The sequence below is a fragment of the Erythranthe guttata genome, chromosome 10 (assembly GCF_056151865.1).
Source record: "Erythranthe guttata isolate IM_541 chromosome 10, IM_541, whole genome shotgun sequence".
Taxonomy (NCBI): Eukaryota; Viridiplantae; Streptophyta; class Magnoliopsida; order Lamiales; family Phrymaceae; genus Erythranthe; species Erythranthe guttata.
In genome coordinates, this window is record NC_142542.1 from 6,990,257 (window position 1) to 7,013,603 (window position 23,347).

General features: G+C 35.5%; 1 protein-coding gene, 1 long non-coding RNA gene and 1 pseudogene across 3 annotated transcripts; all 3 read right to left on the bottom strand.

Moving 5' to 3' along the window:
- Positions 1-1,011: 1,011 nt before the first annotated feature.
- LOC148767399 (uncharacterized) lies at positions 1,012-3,084 on the bottom strand. The gene is made up of 3 exons (XR_016034073.1): positions 2,955-3,084; positions 2,811-2,851; positions 1,012-1,227 (listed from the first exon to the last, which is right to left on the bottom strand). It is a non-coding gene; the product is annotated as an uncharacterized LOC148767399 (long non-coding RNA).
- Positions 3,085-11,458: 8,374 nt separating this feature from the next.
- LOC105971463 (uncharacterized) lies at positions 11,459-19,355 on the bottom strand. Its single transcript, XM_088824594.1, has 15 exons — positions 19,285-19,355; positions 18,601-18,656; positions 15,850-18,085; positions 15,472-15,777; positions 15,290-15,389; positions 15,133-15,193; positions 14,220-14,319; positions 13,752-13,829; positions 13,492-13,650; positions 13,165-13,409; positions 12,854-13,057; positions 12,633-12,725; positions 12,445-12,546; positions 11,955-12,326; positions 11,459-11,758 (listed from the first exon to the last, which is right to left on the bottom strand). Exons 7-15 carry the CDS (start codon positions 14,314-14,316, stop codon positions 11,459-11,461), a joined length of 1,650 nt encoding a protein of 549 aa, XP_088680720.1. The 5' UTR covers positions 14,317-14,319; positions 15,133-15,193; positions 15,290-15,389; positions 15,472-15,777; positions 15,850-18,085; positions 18,601-18,656; positions 19,285-19,355.
- On the bottom strand, positions 15,846-18,075 carry LOC148767400 (uncharacterized; annotated as a pseudogene). Its single transcript, XR_016033919.1, has one exon. The product of XR_016033919.1 is annotated as an uncharacterized LOC148767400 (transcript).
- Positions 19,356-23,347: the final 3,992 nt, after the last annotated feature.

The following is a 23,347-nucleotide window of genomic DNA, read 5'->3' on the forward strand; positions in this document are numbered from 1 at the left end:
TTTTAGATACTATAATGATTAATTATTTTTTTCCAATTTTATGAATAATGATTTGAATTTTTTATTTTTTACGAAATAAATTGTTATTTTTTTTATTAAAGTTTGAAATATACCAAAGAGACAATTGAAATAGGAAAAAAGACATCAAGTAACATGTAAAATCTCCAAAAGTGAACACATTGAATGTGACGCCCCTTTTCTAATTACAATTACTAAGTAATTTAGAATATGCTAGCGGAAGATTTTTAGAAAATAATGAGTGTGGAATGCTCGTTTTAAAAATCACATTCTACAAATAGAAAGTTATGCATAAATTTTTCTTTTAAAATCAGAGGAAGAGTGTTCACATATTACCATATCATATACACTTAACCAACTATCACAAAAGAGGCATGCATGACTAGATTATTTAAATTATCAATAGTAAAGATTAGGAATTTCGGACAGATTAGATAAATCAACTTAGAAAACTAATTTCTCTTAAGAAATTCATGCAAAGACCTTGCAATTTTAACCACATACTCTCATATGGGTCTAAATTACTTATGTAAAATAGTTTGAAAATATCATTATCCATTTGAGAGAAATAATTAAATACATGCAACTGTACAGTTTGAAAATCCAGAACAGAGGAGGGAGCTTTGAAAATTATTTATAAATTCCATACTATTCTAAACACTACCAAATTTTATACCAAAATCGAAAATTGAGTTAGGAACACACTCCAATTTAAATCGATTGATTCGAGTAAGAAAAACTTCACATATTGATGCATGTCCTAAAATGACTCTACATGTGTACTGTCATGTAAAATAATTCATAATAAATTCATGGCTTATCGAAATGATACACAAGATCTTCAAAATGACCCCAACAGAAACAACTATGGCTCTGTAAATTTTCATGTAATTCCAAATAGAAGCTATATTTAATACGGATTATCAAACACATGGCAAAACATAACATATAACTAATCGATAAGCATTATGTAACTAATCGATAAGCATTATTATTAAATGTATTGTTCTTACTAATAAGAGCACTCGAGGGGGTACGATAACAGATATCTAAGACGATATCGAAAGTCTTTAAAATGAAAATATACATAAGTGAATCCAAATGACTAGATTAAGAACACACAAGATCCACACGCCTTCCATATGAACACATCCCTCGATCCTCGAACCCAACTCCAACTTTACGACTCGTGCTCGGGATTGAAAGTACCTAAAAGCATTTCAACACCTATATGAGTCTTTTAGACTCAATGAGAATTTCCGAAGAAATATCGAATACACAAATGCAAACAAGCATATAATTATGGTGTGTATACATGTATATATCCCATCTCAAATCACACATATCCACAATATAGACATTTCAATTTTACTTCAATCGTCATTTCATTGAGGAAATTTACCAATTTACCTTTACCTTCTCGGATTACCTCTTAGACCTTCCTTTCATCATTTCATAAGGAATAAGACTAGATCCCTTACAAGGGAGTCATTCTTTTACACATATATTCATTCAAGTGCTTATACAATGTATGAGAAAAACATTTTTGTTCGGATATCCTTTGAAAAATCAAGCAAAACATTAGACAATAAGCCTTTATTTATTTGGAACCCGTTTCATAAGTGGAATCAAACCACACACTCTTCATCTCATTTTTGGGGTACCGATCCCTCATACCCCGTGCTTATTCGATCTATGTTTTACAAGATTTCCCAACTTTAAAAACGTGCAAGTGAGGTTAGTACATACATTCATTCATTTCAAGCAACTTGATTAGGCGTGTGAGAAAAACATTTTCTTTCGGATATCCTTTGAAAAAACAAGTAAAACCATAGACAATAAGTCTTCATTTATTTTGAACCCGTTTCATAAGTTGAATCAAACCACACACTCTTCATCTCATTTTTTGGGTACCGGCCCCTCATACTCCGTGCTTATTCGATCTATGTTTTACAAGATTTTCCAACTTTAAAAACGTGCACGTGAGGTTAGTATACATTCTTCATTTCACATATTCAAAGTTAGCTTTCACATAGACACACATATTTCCACATATTTCACAAAGGCACATTGCTTGGTCACAAAATCACAAAAGCAAGTAAGACACATAACAACTCAAACAAAGAACATAGATCATATTTTACACACATAACAAAAGTAGCTCAAAGCATTTGGTTATTTATAATTACTATATCCAAGTTTCATTGACTAAAGTTCAAGCCCTCTTTCTCAAGAGACTTGAAGTTTTCTTTCAAGTAGCACCAAATTTTCCATTTATTTCATTTTCTTTCCATAATATTCGAACTATCAATAATTCAATCACACAAAATTCCATTGTTATGAATCTTGTTCTCTGTTTTTATCTTCGTATATTATCTTATTACTCATAGATCATAAACCATGGATCGTAGGCTTCCTCGACCCGAGAGTACACTTACAACCGCGTAGGTCGATATATATAGTCATAGAAACATATACTTATATATAGCACATATAAATTATAAATAAACCATGGATCAAGTACTTTTTTTGACCACGCAGGTTTACGAAAACCATGGATCGAAGTTTCCTTAAGATCACGCAGGTCTAGTATATATATATATATATAAGAGTATATCATTTAAAGCTTAGATTCTTACATGCATGGATGATCAAAGTATAAATTAAACACAACGTTTTATTTTCTTTATCCTTTAGTTTTCGGTCATCACAAGAACATTAACAAGAAATTAATGAGAAGAAAAATACTATTGGTGTTGAACCACTTGTAGCAAGAATTTGAAAATTCTCACCTTAATCTTCTTAGAAAATTTCGAAGGTTGTTCTTTCCTTTCTACAAGGAGAAGAAGAAGAAATTTTAGAGAGACAGGAAGATGAAGATTAGCTTCATGAAATTTTGGAAAATGAAGAAAATAAAGAAGATGAAGAAGACTCACTCCTTTGGCCAAGAATTTGACTCTTGAAATAGAGATTTTGGGGCTTTCCTACACTACTAATTTCGAAAATGGAGGAAAAGAGAAAGAGATTTTGATCTTTGATCTTTAGGATGTGTGAAGAATATGAGAAAATAGATGAAGGCTTGGGATCTATTCATAGAGGTGTGGGAGACTTGCATGCTTAATGGTTAAGGAGTGGTATTTTTGCAATTTAGGCAAACTTAGGGATTATCTAGAGGGACTTCTTTGCAATTTCATTTAACTATTGAAAAAGAAATTCAAAGAGGGAAAATCGTAATACACATGGGCTCACCTAGAGGAGGGTTGTACTCAAGTAAATTTTTTGTCTTGTGTTGTACCATGGTCAAAATTGAGGGATGAATAGGAGGAATTTTCTATTTTTATTTAAGAAAATATGTGATTTAAAATTCTCCTAACAAATGAGTTCTAGCAAATAAATAAGTATGATTAATCTCCTGATATAATAATTAACTAATATGATCAATTTAAATTCGTCCAAAATTATTTCGGACTAATGCATTCTATATGTAATTTCACCGGTTATCACATAAATAAAATTTTAAACTAATAAACGCACATAAGAGATATAATCATGTTAATTAAATATATGCTAATTAACAAAATATTAAATTATTGGAGATGCGGGGTGTTACAATATCCCCCCTAAAGAAAGTTCGTCCCCGAAATTTGTACCTTTCTTTATTATGTCCGGGTACCGACTCTCAATCTCATCCTCGAGGTCCCACGTTGCTTCATCCGGAGAGGGGTTTTTCCAAAGAACTTTGATAAGGCAAATTTCTTTATTTCGGAGTTTCCTAACTTTTCGGTCTAGAATTTGGACGGGTTCTTCGATAAAAGATAAGTTTGGGGATAAGTCTATAGGGTCGAATTCAAGGATGTGGTCGGGGTTGGGAAGGTATTTTCGGAGCATGGATACGTGGAAGACATTGTGTATTCGAGATAGATGTGGTAGTAGGGCAAGGCGATAGGCTTGAGCACTTCGATTGAGAATTTCGAAAGGTCCAATATATCAAGGGCTTAGCTTTCCTCGTTTTCCGAATCGCATAATTCCATTGAGTGGAGCAATTTTTAGATATACTTGGTCGCCAACATTGAATTCTAAGTCTCGTCTCTTTTTATTTGCGTATTTTTGTTGGCGATCTTGGGCTGACTTCATTTTCTCTCGGATGTTTTTATTTATGTCGATGGTGTGTTGGACAATTTCGGGGCCCAATAATTTTCGCTCGCCTACTTCATCCCAATGGATGGGAGATCGGCACTTCCTTCCGTACAATGCTTCATCTGGCGCCATTCCGGTCGACGATTGGTAACTATTATTGTACGAGAATTCGATGAGCGGTAGTCGGCTTTCCCAATTGCCACCAAAATCCAATATGCATGCTCGGAGCATATCTTCGAGAGTTTTGATCATTCTCTCGGATTGATCAGTTTGGGGATGGTTGTTAGAGTAGGTGACCAACAAGCCAACATGAGGCTGTGGTCTTTCGTATTGTTATTGTAATAAACGAACCTTTATTCGTATTAATGATAAAACACATGGGCATTCTATATCTTTGTCCCTTTGTCACAAGCATAGATATAGTCCTTACAGTTATTACAAGTACTAGTAATTGATCGTAAGAATCGTGAGATATTTACTTAAGTATTATAACTGTTAAACGTGTTCCTAGTCGAAGGGTTACGCCGCCAATGAGGATATCGGCCTTTTCCATTAAGAGACTAGCACTTAGTGTATGTGTACTGCATCTCATTAGTAAACGGTATTGTGATATCGGCATGCATAAGTGGGTGCTCGTAAGTTGACGAGTTCACTGAACTCCCTCACCCTAGAAATCTCTAAGTGGTTCCCAATAATCGAGTAGAGATATCTATGGTATAGTTGTACACCATTAGTTCTTATGACCTAGACATCACCGAGACTTCACTAGAGGACCAGCAGTATCGTGACCTGTCCCTGAGTTCCACCGAGTACCATCCCAAGGGCCAGTGTTCGTACAGTCCAAAAACTAGTGGGAGGTCTGTGCATTGTAGCCGGGGATTCTATCGCTAGAATAGTCTTGGATGTCCTGTGTGTTCTGAAAGTTTGTAATCATTCTAAGTCTCTGGCCAGAGCTGACTAAGTGATGATTAGAGAATTCGATTCTCTAAGTCATGCACGTAATGATACAACACTTTGAACGATCGCACGGTCATTGAACATATAAAGAGGTCTCGACGAACCAATGCCTCTAGTTCAATCGGGACATATGAATCGAATGGACCGTACTGTACGTTAACTATATCTGAAGGTTCTCGCAGGCACTTCATTTGTATCTAGGGAATCATGACGCGTAGTTGCTAGACGCCAATCTTGATTCGTTGGGTGATTAAGGTGAAACGAGCTTCTTCTTAATCGTAACTCTAAGGGATGAGTTTTGACCTCAAAGAGTTGTGGGCCCACGGTTAGCTTACACCTGAACCATCGAGGGTCACACTGCTCGTGCACATGAGATCTTTGAATAAACGGTCAGAGATAAAATAGTTTATCTTTGCATGATTGGAAGTCAATATGATTGGGTCAAACATTCGAAATTTGGAATTATGAATGAGAATAAGAAAAGGAAAAGAATAGGCAAACGTTTTAGGGGACTTTCTAAATCGGGAAGTTTCCAAATTTAGAAAGTGCACTAAATTAGGGTTTCCACTTTTGGAAAGTTGGAAATTGAGAGTTGGCACTCGTAATGACGAGGAAATTATAATTATTCCGAAAATGTAATCGTTACAATTTTCCGATCATTGAATTGAGAGAGACGAGCAAGTAAAAGAACTAACGAACTTAAGCTGTTGGGCCCGGTCCAACTTAAGCCCGTTAGGGTTTTATGCAAGACACTATAAATACATGATGTATAGGTCTTGCACAAACACACAAGACCTAACCCTAACAATAGCCGTCCCTCTCTCTCTCGGCCACTCTCTCCCGCGGCCACCACCGGCGTCGCCGCCACCGTCTTGCCGGAATCGGCCATCCGTTGGCCGATCCCCTTCGGTATTCCTTTCCTTCTTTCTTTTCTTCTGTTATTTCTAACTATCACGTGTCTAGTGCCACTTTTTTAGTAGATCGAAGTATACGAGGTGAAATCCGAGAGGAGGAAGATCGAAGATCGAAGAATCGAGGAGCGGCACACGAGCCGAAGCCGCACGCATCCCCACGCGCCGCCCGAAGACCGCGCGTGAGTCACACGCGCCGCCGTGGCCCTTCTCGCCGTTGCTGCCCCGGATTGTACGGATTGGTTTCCGTAGTAATCCCGCTTTGCTTGGTGCGTCTACCTCACGCTTCAAGAGGTAAACCTTTGAATCAATTGTTGATGAATTCGATTACGTTTAAATTAAAATTGTATGTTCGTTCTTGTATGATTTTATATGATTACATGAAATTGATTTATATGTTACGAGCATGTTATTTGATTTAAACGCAAGCATGTTAATTGATTTAAATTTGGTTAAATAATTAAGCATGTATGTTGTTTTTAATTTCGCTGGAAGCGCAAAGGTACGCAATTAATTGTTTTCAATTATCGGGCATGTGTTTATGTGTTTTAAAGTTGTTTAAATCGCATAAAATTTTTGTTTTCCGCTGCGTACACGTGCACGTATCCCAACAGTGGTATCAGAGCTCGTTGCGCAATTAATTGTGTTCGTTTTAATATGCTATGATTTTATGCATGTTCGATTTATTAAAGTAGTGATTGTTGTATTATGTAATTGGGAGTTTTCGTAAGTTTAAAATATTTTTGAAATATTGTTTAGAATTTTTCCAGCTTTCAAATTGTTTAAAATTGGAAAATCGGATCTGATTTTTTTTTAAAACGTCGGTTTTTAATAGTTCGGATCGAACCGGTCGAACCGGCGGATTCGATGGTTATGCACGATCCAATTGACCGAATCCACGTGGATTCGGGTCGGTTAGACCGGTTCTCAGTCCGACTGACCCGGCCCAATGATTTGGGTCAACTGGACCAGGCAAAATCGGACCGCTTCGGTCCGAACCGGTCAGACCGGTTGGGCCGAACCGGTTCACTGAAAAAAAAAAATCAGATTTCTAAAATTAAACTTAAAACAAATTGATTTTAATTTTTGGAAAATTATTTTCAATTAATCCCAATTAGATAATCGAATCAACAATCAACTATTTTAGTAAATAGGTGTTTGATTAATTAATTAATTTAAATTGTTAAATTGATTTCAATTAATATAACACATATATAATATTGATTGTAGTTCAACTTAATTGATAGTACCTCAACATTATTTGATTGATTTATGGTAGTTGAGGTTCTATAATTATTTTGAAAAACTCGATAATTAATTAATGTAATTAATTATGTAGTTAGGTCGTATGTTTCTCTTAGGACAATATGCGTTTCCATATACCTTTAGAGAACATAGATGTAGGAATCACATAGACCAATCCAAACCTTCTGATGAGATAAAACTTATAATAAAAATCCATCATTCTTAATCTAATTAAGAATCATTTCAAGCTATAAAGAAATACCCAATCTGTTGAGTTATTTCTTTCCTTCTGCCAACAGTTGGATTATGTGTAGCCATTTGCTGTAGTGCAGTAAGCCGTGTTAGCGGGGAGTGCTATGGTAAAGTAAGTTGTAATTCAATTGACATAGCGATGAAGATAGCCATAGAAAAGGGTTATGCTAGATTAACGTGGTCGGCTAGATTAACTAGGGACTGCATTAGTTTAATATAATCAAGTTCTATGAGCATCATTGATTGGTAGGTTAGACTTGACACACGACGATTTTGATATTCGCGAGATTAACTTATGTCATTATCAAGTGTGAGGAATATTAATTTAGGGTCATATTGTGGATATGATTGATTGTGATCTACCTTTGGGCAAATATAATCGGGCTAGATTAACTACGGGTTATATTTGTCTATTGGACCTAAAGCCCATTAAGAAAAATTAGTTTTCTCGTTTGTCTACTAGAGGGAAGTGGAACTCGATAAAATTAGTGGGAGAACAATTAAATAACATAAGTCCAAACATTTAATTGTAACAATCATTTAACGCGAATTTCTAATAATCCTCTTCTCCATACCTCTCACATAATCATGTCTAAGAATCCCATAATGTCAATCCTAGCTCGACAATAAACTCAATGGCCCCAATTACCTAGATTGGTTGCGTAGTCTTAAGTTTGTGCTAACCGTTGAGGGGCGTCTCTATGTTCTGAACGAGAGACTTTCCGCCACTATACCTGCCACAGCGTCTGATGCTGAGAAGGAAACTTATGAGGCATGGAAGAAAGATGACACACATGCTAGGTGCTATATGATAGCCGCCATGGAGCCCGCGCTTGCGAGGAAATATGAGTCTCACATGCATGCTTTCGATATAAAGGCTTATCTCGATAGCATGTATAGTGAGAATATTAGGGCATCGAGGTACGCTGCTACAAAGGAGTTGATCACGGCGAGACTGCGCGAAGGGACTTCGGTCCACGAGCACTGTCTCAAAATGATCACTCTCCTTGAAAAGCTAGTGAATCTCAATGTCACCCTCCCGGCCGAGCTCTCGTTGGATTTGATCCCGTTGTCTCTTCCTAGTTCCTATGAATCGTTCATAGTGAACTTCAACATGAACAAACTAGATCCTCCCTTGGATGAGTTAATGAACATGTTGGTCAGTTTCGAGTCCACCATTAAGAAAGAGAAGTCTGTTCTCATTGCTGCTACTTCTCGAAAGAAGAGTTCTTCCCAAAAGAAGAGACAGGAAAGAGTTCCCTTCCCAAACAGCAAGTTCGAAGTAGGTGAAGGTAGTGGGGGCCCCAAGGAAAAGGTCAGCAAGCAAGTTGATGATGCTTGCCATCACTGTGGAAAGAAAGGACATTGGCGCCGCAACTGCAATGCTTACCTAAAAAAGAAAAGTTCTGAAAAGGGTACATATTTCATTGACGTAAATTTGTCTGTCAACTCTTCTTCTTGGGTATTGGATACGGGTTGTGCCTCTCATTTGTGCAATGATTTGCAGCTAATGACAAGAAGTCGAAAGCTTTGAGCGGGTGAGACCCACTTAAGGATGTGGAATGGAGCAAGAGTTGCTGCTGAAGCCATTGGCACGATTTACTTAAATGTTTTGGATTCTAGTTTTCCTATTGTTTTGAACGATTTTTTATTTGTTCCGTCCCTCATTAGAAACCTTATTTCTATTCCTGTATTACATATTGAAGGTTTTACAAAAGAATGAGAATTCGATTTGCATTATACAAAAGAATGAGAATTTTATTTGCAAAGGACGACTGTTAAACAACTTGTATGAACTAAATCCAAATAAAATACCTATTAATGTTATATCAGCAAAACGTAAGGAGATAGATCAAAACCCCGCACAACTTTGGTACGCTAGATTAGGTCATGTCTCTTTAAGAATGATGAACGATTTTATCAGTGAAGGATTGTTCTCTTTAGAGGACGTGAAATCACTACAAACTTGTGAATCTTGCCTTAAAGGGAAAAATGACCAAGTCACCCTACAAAGGGAAAATGGAGCGAGACGAGGGTCTTTTGGATTTGATCCACACAGACGTATGTGGTCCACTAAGTGTTAGTGCGAAGGGTGGATACAACTACTTTGCTACCTTTACCGACGATTATTCTAGGTATGGGTATGTGTACTTGATGAAGTACAAGTCCGAAACATTTGAAAAGTTCAAAGATCTTAGACACGAAGTAGAGAAACAACTCGGACGAAGTATTAAGAAGTTGCGATCCGATCGTGGTGGAGAATACTTGAGCATCGAGTTCATTGACTATCTAAAAGAGAAAGGGATACAATCTCAATGGACTCCACCGGGAACTCCTCAACTTAATGGAGTTTCCGAACGTCAGAATCGAACTTTATTGGATATGGTTCAATCAATGATGGGGTTCACGAACTTACCGGCATACTTGTGGGGTCATGCACTTCACACTGCCGCGTATTTTCTGAATAGAGTTAATACCAAAGCAGTTAAATCCACACCTTATGAACTTTGGTATTCCCGGAAACTCAACTACAAACATCACTACAACAAAATGTGCTTATAAGGACACAAATAAACGTCCCAACATATACCATATTGAGGCACTTATAGTTTTAGGGGCAAAAAAAATATGTGTCGCGTAGTTGTATGTCGCAATAGCTCATGGGACACTTATTTATGCCCTTAAAACAAATTCCTTTCGAGACACTTATATATGTCCAAATAGACTATTTTTGAGGCACAAATATATGTCTCCTAAATATATAATACGCGTAATAAATAAACTGTGTTGGGACACTTATTATAGAGAACATATATCTATATGTGTCTCCAAAAGATTGTCATACGACATTTATAATTGTCTCTTAATATACTTATAAGGACATTTTTTAATATCCTATTAAAATCTTATCAGCACAATTATTTTTAAATCGAATAAATTTTACAATATTTAAAAATATTCAAATAAATATTACAGGATGCTCAAAATTCTTATTAAATGGGTAAAATCAAATGTCGTAACTAATTTTTGGAATATCATATGATAGTATCCAAACTAAACTTCCAATCCACATGCATAATTTAAATCATGCTATAACTACACTTTAAAAGTACATAGAAAATAAACGTGCATATAAGAAATAAAAATTAACATTCAAAAGTTTCAACAATGAAGGCAAAGTATTAGTATAATCAATCTCCAAAGAACAACAATATTCAAAGATACGAGAAATTCTCTAACAAAACAATAGTGAGACAAAATCTAGAATCAAATTCAGTGTCCTAAGTTATTTGAAAAAAAAAGATGAAAAACATCGTGTTACCAAATCATTATATGCTCGCACTACACTACGAACTCAAATTATGATTCAACCCCCATCGCCTTGATTTTTATTAATAATGAAATTCATCATCCAAAGCGACCTGCATGTACACAAATATGTATTAATTATAAATAAATAGTAAAATATTATCTCCATTCAGACAAATTTACTACATATATCAACAAATTCATTCACCATCAGTAAAGAGAATAGACTAGAATAATAAAAGGATTACCAAATCAACTAGTCCTATGAAAAGAAAACCAATAAATAAAATAGATTACCAAAAAAAAAAACTAAATCAATTGTCTATGTAAAGGAAACCATTCACTCTGCATGAAATCAAACTCTTGCTGACAATTATATTCCTATTTTTTAAGGTCACCAATGTACTTAAAATTCAAAGTTGTAAATTGAAAAAATGATCTGGTGGTAGTTATATTTCATTGTACTGTTCATGGTTGAATTCAACAGTATATCAAAAAAATCCATGCATTTGGTCCATTTAAGTATCAATATTATGTAAGTAAAGCAAAATTAAAATATTTACCAACAAACATTAACTAACAGAGATAACAAGTTCAATCTATATCTCCCAATAAGTTAATATTAAGCATCAACAAAAGACGATAATGTAGATATAAAAATAAGTTAAAGATGTTGAAGGATCAAATAGACATACCAATGATATGGGCCAAGCAACTGGTACTCCGATAGCATTTCCAATGGTTTGAATATGATTATAGGGTAAAACTAATCTTGCATCTTTGTTTACCGGATATTGAATGACAACTTGGCAAAAGTCGGGCCCCAAATCTATTCCATTTACGCTGATATGGTCCATCTTGTCCACTATACCAGTTGCCACTATTTCATTCATATTTGCAAAACTTTTCAAAACAACATAAGAACCACCCTGTGAACGAGTTTTTGCTAATTAGTGCATCAAATATATACAAAAAATTATATATATAACAAATTACATGTTTTATTTTTGTTACCTTGATAGACGTAGAAAGTGAACTTGTTCTAAATGAGTGTTCCTCATTTGAAACTGATAACGAAGGACTTTGAGCACCAACTTGCTCACTTAAAAATGCATTAGGAACTTAAAAAGAATCATTTTGTTCATTTGGAGTCGCGATTGGAGATTTTTCAGGAGCAATTTCCTGTTCTGGAAAGCTTTCAGCTTCAAGTTGTCCATCTGATTGACCTACGTGAACATTTGCTGACAATGTATCATATTTTTTCATTGCTTCCAAATACTTCGTTTTGTACTCCATGGCCTTCCTAAGAAGCGTAGAACGGCTAGGTTTTTCCCCATAAACATCAGCTGGTGTAACTCCCAATCCATACATGCGTACATGTCCATCCTTATCTTTACCCATTACTTTTGCAAATAAATCATCATCATTGTACATGTTGCTATCTTGGTGATTGTCTATGTTTTGAGAATATTGAGGAGCTAGTTGTCTCATTTTTCCCTAAAACAAAGTTAGTCATCCAAGTAAATGTAAATAAAATACTACCCCTGTCAAGCAAACTACGAACATAAAAAAATATAAAAATATTATCTAAATTAAATTATATACATAAACTTACAACTACTCCTTTTACCGCCTCACTTGTCGATGAACTATCTTCCTTATAATAGCATTCTTCAAATAATTCCGCTCGTGTAGGATATCTTCCAAGTTTTTCCTTCTACATCTAAATTAATAATTATATTCAAAAGTTAAATATTAATCATAAACAAGAAAGTAATATTAATTAACAAGAAATAATATTACCATTTTTTCTTTCACCACAGCAAAACTTTTCTTGCCCATACAATGAAACAACTTTAGCTCACCACGACTATTTTTATTCTTTTTGCTTCGTTCCTAAAGTAGTAGGAGTTTTAAGTATGAGAGTAAAGTGAAGACATGGAAGATAATAATAATATCATAAATTATATATAAAAAAAAAGTAAGAGTGATATGTATTAATTATAGTGATGTGTAATTCATACCTTCGACTTATCAGACATCCAGTGATGAACTAGAGACTTATATTGATCTTCATTGACTCGATCGGGTATTTTGGTTGTTTGTTGATCAGTAGAGATATCTGGATCAAAATTCAAACTCTTCACAGAACTTTTCCAATTTCTCCACTTTTTGTTTATGGACCTCAAAATGTAACTTTCATGTCCCGGTGGTAATTCAAATCTTGCCTACGCATATAAAATACTAACATCAATAAGATATATATTTACACTAGTTTAAAACTAATTCATTACCTTCAACTAGATTTAAAATATCTGAAAATTTGATTCATTACCTTTACAATCTTAAGCATTTCTTCCTTATATGAATAAGGCATCAGTCTCCAATCTTCATAGTTAAGGGGACAATATCTTCCATTCCTAGCAATCGTACCCAAAAAATGAGACAAAGTGCTTGTCTTATCTTGATCTTTTGGCTGTCCAAGTTCGTTGAATGAAACAACAACAAGTTCATCCGGTTGTTGTCCCCAAACCTTAGGCATACATGTAGCTCCTCTCACCCTTTTTTGTTTATTGTCGACTGCATTAATTAAGAATATACCAATTTGAAGTACGAAAATAGCAAAAGTATACAATAAATTGCGATAAAGAAAAGTTTCTACCAATATCAACCACATTCTCCACAATATCGACCATATTGTCATTGCCAGTAGGATCACAAGCATTAGCAAAAACACCATCAGTTATTTGACATGTACGTACATGAACATTAGACTGTAAAGTAGTTGCTTTGGATCGATTTGATCTCATATCAAGCTGCCCTGCAACTTAACATGAGAAAGTTAGTGCATAAAAAAATATGATTAAGTAGTAAAACATAAAATTAAAATTAAAATTATAATTAAGACGATTTTGAGGTTACGGTTTAAATTCGAAGCTTGGTCAGATCGCGAAGTTGTTGATTTGAGCTGAGTTGAATGCCTACCTAGTTCACCTGGAACTTAAAATAAAGAGATTAGTGAAACATGAATATAATTAACTACTAAAAATACAAAAATATGATTAATTTAATTCTGAGTTTATTTGAACTCGTACCAAGCTGAAGTGTGTTAAAATAAAAAAAATATATTGGATAAGCAATATGATTAATTGATGAAACATAAAAGAAAAACAGAAGAATTTAATTAAGTTGGTTTTAATATTATGATTGTGAGAAAAAAAAATTAGAGTTTGGTCAGAGGAAAGCAAGTGCTTTTGGTTGATTTGAATTCACACCTAGTTGACCTGCTGTAACTTAGAATAAATAAGTTAATGCAGGAAACAATATGATTAACCAGTAAAACATAAAAGTAATTTTTTAGCAATATAATTAAGTTTATTCTGAACTTACGATTTTGACAAGATTTTAAGTTAGAAGGTTGGCCAGGATGCTCAAATGCTTCACACGTTATACGCTTGCTATGAGGAGGACGATTTTTTGGAGCCATAATCTGTAAAGTAAAACAAAACAAAAATATATGAGGTTATTATAAACATTATTAAGTAAAGAGATTATTTTTTTAAGAGAAATAACTTACCAACCAAGAACTCAAGTAATGTGTATAATTAGCATCAACGAGATTCAAATAAAAGATTAAAATGCAAGAGTAGACAAATAAATGCACTTAAAACAATTCGAAAGCAGAAATTAAAGGAACACTTAATTATAGTTCAAGTATATATTCGTTGGAATAAAAAAAATTCCTAAACCATAACTCCATCTACATCTCCCCTAACCCAAATGTGTTCATCTCCATCATTCAATTGGGCATTAAAATCATTATTAGCATGAAGTGTATCTATATCAAAATTCGAGACTGGATTCATGTCAAACGAATCTCTCGCAGTTGTCTTCACAACTACACGCCACCCCTTCTCGTTCGGGTCATCTACATAAAAAATTTGTTGTGCCTGGCTTGCTAAGATGAAGGGTTCACTATTTTGCCGTGCTCGAGAAAAATTAACCAAGGTGAAACCATATTCATCTTGCTTCACTGCGCTTCCTGTTGAGACCCAATCACAATCAAACACTACAACTTTTCTCCCCTCAGAGTATTCAAGTTCAATTATATCATTTAATACCCCATAGTAAGTGACATCTCCAATAATTGGATTATTGTCACTTCTACTTGCAAAACTACTAGTTTGTGCTGTGACAACCACACCATTGTTTTGTGTCTTCCTTCTATTCTCAGTAGTTTTTACATGGAACCGAAAACCATTGATAATAAATCCACGATATCGCTTTCGAGATGGATTAGGACCTCGAGCTAAGGCCCTCAATTCTTTCGAAACTTCATTTCCAGCAAGATGTAATCCTTCAACCTATTTGATTTTGATTCTATATTAGAAAACCATATGAAATATAAAATCAAAAAAATTAAAAAATAATAAAATAAAAAATTATATGACATGTCTTACACGATTATATAACCAATTGGCAAAAGTTTCACTGCTGATTCTTTCAATATCTCTTTTGTTGAGGCGAGGGTTTGCAGCTTTTACTATGGCCTTGTGTTCTCTGTAGAAAATTTACACATGAAAAATATAAATATACAACAATACAAATAAAGTTCATTAATTTTTTATATAAAATATCTTACTCAATGAAAGAGTCAGCTTCACCGCAATTGAACAAAATATATTGATGTGCCTTGGTACATATTTTCTTATCAAGAACTATGCAATTTCTTCTCCCAATATGACGTCCGGGATAAGAGTAGATAGGAAACTCTAATGTGCTCTCACCACGAATATCCTCATTCCTATGAAGCTTGTTAAATTTAGTCTCCACATCCTCAAAGTATCTAGAACAAAAGTTTAAGCATTCTTCCATCAAATAACCTTCGGCAATCGAACCCTCAGGACGACTTCGGTTACAAACATATGATTTTAATGTCGATAAATACCTGTAGTTGAAATACATAATAAAATTAATTATTTTTTAGTACAAATTAATCAAGAAAATAAATAAAAATTACCTTTGAATAGGATACATCCAACGGTATTGTACTGGTCCTCCAAGTCGAGCCTCATATGCCAAATGTATTGTTAAATGAACCATGACATCAAAAAAAGATGGGGGGAATATTTTTTCCAACTCACAAAGAATATTGGAAATTTCTTCTTCCAAACGAATTAAATCTTGGGGATTAAGAACTTTAGAACACAACTCTCTAAAAAAGGTGCACAAGTTAATCAAAGGTGTTCGAACGTGCTTCGGTAAAAGTTTACGCAAACTAATCGGAAGCAATTGTTGCATCAGTATATGATTGTCATGGCTTTTTAGACCGGAGAGTTTAAATGGTTTAGCTTGCACACGCTTGGAAATATTGGAAGCATATCCATCTGGAACTTTAACATTCTGTAGGATCTCAAAAAAATACTTCTTTCTCCTTTTTGCTCATTGAAAAAGATGCAGCAGGCAAATACTTTCTTCCAGATTCAAGAATAGTAGGATGAAGTGCATGTCTTATTCCCATATCTTTTAAATCCAGACGAGAGTTTTCATGGTCCTTTGTTTTTCCTTCCAAATTTAGTAAAGTACCAAGTACATTATCGCAAACGTTTTTCTCTATATGCATTACGTCCAAGTTGTGACGCAGTATGATATCTTTCCAATACGGCAAGTTAAAGAATATACTTCTTTTTTTCCAGTTGTAAGGAAGAGTAGGATTATCATTCACTTTCTTCCCGAATTTCACATTTAACTCACCTAAGTCCTCAAGTATTTTATCCCCTGTTAAAGGTAAAGGTGGTGTGCCATGCTCCTCTTTGCCATCAAAAGAATTAGCATCTTTTCTATAAGGATGATTAGAGCTTAAAAATCTACGATGACCCATGTAACACTGCTTTCGACTTCGATATAAGTATTTAGACCATGTGTCTTTATGGCACATTGGACAAGCTAGTTCCCCTTTCGTACTCCAACCAGATAAATTTGCATATGCCGGAAAATCATTAATGGTCCACAATAAAGAGACACGCATATTAAAATTTTTCTTGCTTGATGCATCATATGTTTCGACCCCATTCCACAATTCCTTTAGTTCTTCTACCAAAGGTTGTAAGTACACATCAATGTTATTCCCAGGAGATGATGGACCAGGTATAAGTAGAGTCAAAAAGAAAAATGGCTCTTTCATGCACATCCATGGAGGTATGTTATATGGGGTCACTATCACAGGCCATGTACTGTGAGTGACACTTAAAGTTTTAAATGGACTGAATCCGTCTGAAGCTAGACCAAGTCTTACATTTCGGGAATCTTTTGCAAATTCTTTATGTTGACGATCAAAGGCATGCCACACAGGAGAATCGCTAGGATGTCTCATGCATCCATCCTTAGTGCATTCTTCTTTGTGCCATCTCATTAAAGATGCTGTCTTAGATGACATAAAGATTCTCTGAAGCCTAGGTGTAAGGGGAAAATATCTCAACACCTTAGTTGCAATTTTTTTAGGCTTCACAGATGAAGCTTCTTCATCAGGTACATCATTTTGACTTTGCTTATATCTTGGTGTGTTACAAATATGACAAAAGGTGTCATTTTCATGTTTTTTCCAGTATAACATGCAATCATTAGGACACGAATCAATCTTGATGCAAGAGAGTCCTAATGCCCCAATAATCTTTTGCATTTCATAATAAGACTTAGGCAAAGACTCAGTCACATCAGGAAAAGCCTCTTTCAACAACTCAAGTAGCAGTGTAAATGTTTTGTTAGACCATTTACCCATGCATTTCAAGTGAAATAATCGTAGAATAAATGCAAGTTTTGAAAACTTCTTACACCCAGGATATAATTCTTGCTGGGCATCACCTAGTAACTTGTAAAAAGTTTTAGCTTGTTCATTAGGTTCTTCTCTCGTGCTTTCATCTGGACCTTTAATCCCAAAAGCATCATGTACCAAATCATCCATATCATCGAACATATCAGATTGATCAAAATTATCAAATCTAGTTTGACTAGATGATGTATCTTCCCCGTGTATAACCCAATGCGTATAACCTTTAATAAATCCATCTACAAGAAGATGCTCTTTTGCTATCTCTCTACTTGCCCATTTTGCATTTTTACAGTATTTGCACGGACATATAATTTTTCCATTGAGAGATACATTAGCAAAAGCCATGTCTAGAAATTGGTTTAACCCATTTTTATATACTTTTGTAGACCTTGGTTTATGCATCCAACTCTTATCCATTACGACCCTACTGAAATAAAATATTGCACATTAACAACAAATAAACATGTGAACATCATACTCATATGATCTGAAAGATGTGCTTCAAGTAATAATAATTTTCATGACATAATAATATAAAACAAAAGGGCTGGGAAGAAAGCAATAACAAACCTTTTTCGTCACACTTATAACCAAATAATTATTAGGTTTGCGTTTGCGACTTGTAACAAGATAACAAAAATCGAGATGCATATCAAGTTAGATTAATTAAGTAAAAAAAATATTAAAAGACATCTATATTGGCTATTAAGAAACCAATGATTTAGAGGTACAAAACAATCATTTGTTCTAGATCTGTAGTAACGTTAAGAAACTAAGGTACTGATAAGTTTGGATCTAGATGAAAATATATATGTCACCCTAGATGTTGCTTCTTATTATACCAAACTTATCTTATAGAACACATTTTACGCAAGAAGGTTATGATAGTCCAAATGTACCTTATTGAAAAATAAAACATCATTGTGATAAAAAAACACGAACCTGAACAGCCGTAATACTTATTCCACGATCAAAAACTTCAGAGCGATGCGTAACCCCTACAATTATTTAACATAGATGTGTTATTATCACTTCTCCCAAACGAAAAATAGATATAACAAGTAGGATAAATACTATAGCGAATCCCTGGTAGAATCACGTAATATACAATTAGTTAGTTTAAGATAAATAAATCATCGAAATTATCGATGTTGAACTTTTTACTGATAGAAAATTTTATCAGCTAGTACTATCAAAATTAAGTACACAGATGACATTACAGAAACATATATACATATATTCATACAGGAAAGATGGATGTAAGATGAAATAAATAGTAATATATATAATGCTTTGTCTAGGAAAATCACACCAGTCAAGAATAAAAAAGGAAAATAGTACCACATTAGAAAGTCATTCTTCTTCACATGTCCAGAAAAACAAATAATTTCTTTATAGAACTTTAATGAAAAAACTAGTATTTTTCTCCTACAATTTCCCAACCTCTTTTTCGGAAAATCACAGAGGTTGACATGAGAATTAATTTCTAGCATATTGTTATTTCTATTTTCAATTTATACATATACATACATACAAACTTATATAAACTACAAAATCACAATTTAGGGCTTCTAATTTAATTACTGGGAATTGAAAATCGGAGGGATACATTTCAATCTCAATTACCGTAAAGAAAAATCAGTGCCCAAATTACTTCAGAACTCGATTAGAATCTTCTCTTTCTCGTTGTTGCTGGTGAAATAAAAAAAAAAAAAAAGATGAAGGCCGTCGTTGTTGGAAGGAAGACGTACAACAGGTTTTTTTTTGAGAAATACGGTGTATTTGGGAAGAGAATTGGGGAAAACTAAAATACCGCGAAGTATTGGCGGTATACTTTTAGTATCTCCGTAATGTGTATATGCATAGCCCCACTAAGACTATGGCCCACCAAGCCATCTTCTCTTGACCTTTTCAATTACGGATATATGTGGAATAATAAATTGCATATATTGTATTTTTTTATTGCATAAATTGCATATCTTCATTGATAGAGGTGAAGTTAAGGTAGAACGAGTCACCTCGGAAGAGAACGTTGCAGACCCCTTCACGAAGCCTTTACCGAGATCGGTCCATCAGAAACATCGAGAGTTGATGGGATTGCGATTCATAGGTAGTTGGCTATAGGTCAAGTGGGAGATTGTTAGAGTAGGTGACCAAGAAGCCAACATGAGGTGTGGTCTTTCGTATTTATGATTGTAATAAACGAACCTTTATTCGTATTAACGATAAAACACATTGGCATTCTATATCTTTGTCCCTTTGTCACAAGCATAGATATAGTCCTTACAGTTATTACAAGTACTAGTAATTGATCGTTAGGATCGTGAGATATTTACTTAAGTATTATAACTGTTAAACGTGTTCCTAGTCGAAGGGTTACGCCACCAATGAGGATATCGGCCTTTCCCATTAAGAGACTAGCACTTAGTGTATGTGTACTGCATCTCATCAGTAAACGGTATTGTGATATCGACATGCATAAGTGGGTGCTCGTAAGTTGATGAGTTCATTGAACTCCCTTACCCTAGAAATCTCTATGTGGTTTTCAATAATCGTGTAGAGATATCTATGGTATAGTTGTACACCATTAGTCCTTATGACCTAGACATCACCGTGACTTCACTATAGGACCAGCTGTATCGTGACCTGTCCCTGAGTTCCACCGATGACCATCCCAAGGGCCAATGTTCGTACAGTCCGAAATCTAGTAGGAGGTCTGTGCATTGTAGTCGGGGATTGGATCGCTAGAATAGTCTTGGATGTCATGTGTGTTCTGAAATTTTGTAATCATTCTAAGTCTCTGGCCAGAGCTGACTAAGTGATGATTAGAGAATTCGATTCTCTAAGTCATGCACGTAATGATTACAACACTTAGAACGATCGCACAGTCATTGAACATATAAAGAGGTCTCGACGAACCAATGCCTCTAGTTCAATCGGGACATATGAATCGAAGGGACTGTACTGTACGTTAACTATATCTGAAGGTTCTTGCACGCACTTCATTTGTATCTAGGGAATCAGGACGCGTAGTTGCTAGATGCCAATCTTGATTCGTTGGGTGATTAAGGTGAAACGAGCTTCATCTTAATCGTAACTCTAAGGGACGAGTTTTGACCACAAAGAGTTGTGGGCCCACGCCTAGCTTACACCTGAACCATCGAGGGTCACACTGCTCGTGCACATGAGATCTTTGAATAAACGGTCAGAGATAAAATAGTTTATCTTTGCATGATTGGAAGTCAATATGATTAGGTCCAACATTCGTAATTTGGAATTATGTATGAGAATAAGAAAAGGAAAAGAATAGGCAAACGTTTTAGGGAACTTTCTAAATCGGGAAGTTTCCAAATTTAGAAAGTGCACTGAATTAGGGTTTCCACTTTTGAAAAGTTGGAAATTGAGAGTTGTCATTTGTAATGACGAGGACATTATAATGATTCCGAAAATGTAATCGTTACAATTTTCCGATCATTGAATTGAGAGAGACGAGCAAGTAAAAGAACTAACGAACTTAAGCTGTTGGGCACGGTCCAACTTAAGCCCGTTAGGGTTTTATGCAAGACACTATAAATACATGATTTATAGGTCTTGCACAAACACACAAGACCTAACCCTAACCCTAGCCGTCCCTCTCTCTCTCGGCCACTCTTTCCCGCGGCCACCACCGGCGTCGCCGCCGCCGTCTTGCCGGAATCGGCCATCCGTTGGCCGATCCCCTTCGGTATTCCTTTCCTTCTTTCTTTTCTTCCGTTATTTCTAACTATTACATGTCTAGTGCCACGTTTTTAATAGATCAAAGTATACGAGGTGAAATCCGAGAGGAGGAAGATCGAAGATCGAAGAATCGAGGAGCAGCACACGAGCCGAAGCCTGACGCATCCCCGCGCGCTGCCCGAAGACCGCGCGTGAGTCACACGCGCCGCCGTGGCCCTTCTCGCCGTTGCTTCCCCGGATTGGTTTTTCGTAGCAATCCCGCTTTGCTTGGTGCGTCTACCTCACGCTTCAAGAGGTAAACCTTCGAATCAATTGTTGATGAATTCGATTACGTTTAAATTAAAATTGTATGTTCGTTCTTGTATGATTTTATGTGATTACATGAAATTGATTTATATGTTTCGAGCATGTTATTTGATTTAAACGCGAGCATGTTAATTGATTTAAATTTGGTTAAATAGTTAAGCATGTATGTTGTTTTTAATTTCGCTGGAAGCGCAAAGGTACACAATAATTGTTTTCAATTATCGGGCATGTGTATATGTGTTTAAAATTGTTTAAATCGCATAAATTTTTTGTTTTCCGCTGCGTACACGTGCCTGTATCCCAACAATGGTATGCCGTACTAAAGGCTTGACGGGTCCCCATTGCTTCGTGCAAGCTCTTCCAAAATTTTGAAGTGAATCGGTTGTCTCAATTGGAAATTATTGATATAGGAATCCCGTAGAGTCGGACAATTTCTCGGATGTAAAGTTCGGCTAGCTTTTCGAGACTAAAGGTAGTCTTGACCGGTAGGAAGTGAGCGGATTTGGTTAGGCGATCAACTATCACCCATATTGAGTCGGAACCTTTTTGAGTTTTCGGAAATCCTTTAACGAAATCCATGGTTACTCTTTCCCATTTCCATTCGGGTATGAGGTTGTGTTGAAGAAGTCCGCCGGGCCGTTGGTGTTCTGTCTTGACTTGTTGACAAACTAGGCATTCGGACAAGAATTCGGGTATGTATTTGTTCATTCCGGGCCACCAATATAATTTCTTCAAGTCCTGGTACATTTTTTTTCACCCAGGTGGCAAGAGTAGGGGGTTTTGTGAGTTTCGCCAAGAATTAATTCTTTTATCTCTTTGTTTGCCGGAACGCAAATTCTTCCTTGGAATTTTAAGACTTCGCTGCCGGAGATCGCGAAATTGGGATTTCGACCGGTTGATAAGCTTTCTCGGAATTTTAGAAGTTGATCATCAAGGAGTTAGGCGGGTTTGATAGTCGACATGAGCGGCGGTTCAATGATCAAAGCGCACATGGACTTCCGGCTAAGAGCATCGGCAACAACGTTAGCTTTACCGGGGTTGTAAAGTATTTCACAATCGTAATCTTTGACCAGTTCGAGCCATCTTCTTTGTCTCATGTTAAGTTCCTTTTGGGTGAAGAAGTACTTTAGGCTTTTGTGGTCGGTGAAGATCGAACATTTCTCTCTGTAGAGATAGTGCCTCCAAATTTTGAGGGTGAGAAGAACGGCGGTAAGTTCCAAGTCGTGCGTCGGGTAATTCTTCTCGTAATCTTTCAATTGACGAGAGGCATAAGCAATTCCTCACTGACCCAAAAAATACCAAATTTTACCCCAAGGAAGAAAACTAAGTTTAAAACATTTTCAAAGTGGAAACAAGGCATTTGAGTGAGTAAAACTCCAGTTATACTGGAAAACACCCGTATGACGTTGTTTCAGTGCAGTAGTGAGAAATAAATCATAACTATTTAGATACTTACCCAAATCATGCAAAAGACCTATGAAAAATGATGATAACAGAGAGATGCAGAGACTCCTAAAATTTCATTATTTTCTAATCAGAGCATCTATATGAGAATATTTTCAAACATCGAGACAAAACACGAAGAGGTTACTAGCCGAAAAGCGTGCATGCATATAGTTAGAAAAATTCTCTTTCGGTTACAAAATACTACGGATTACCGGTTAAA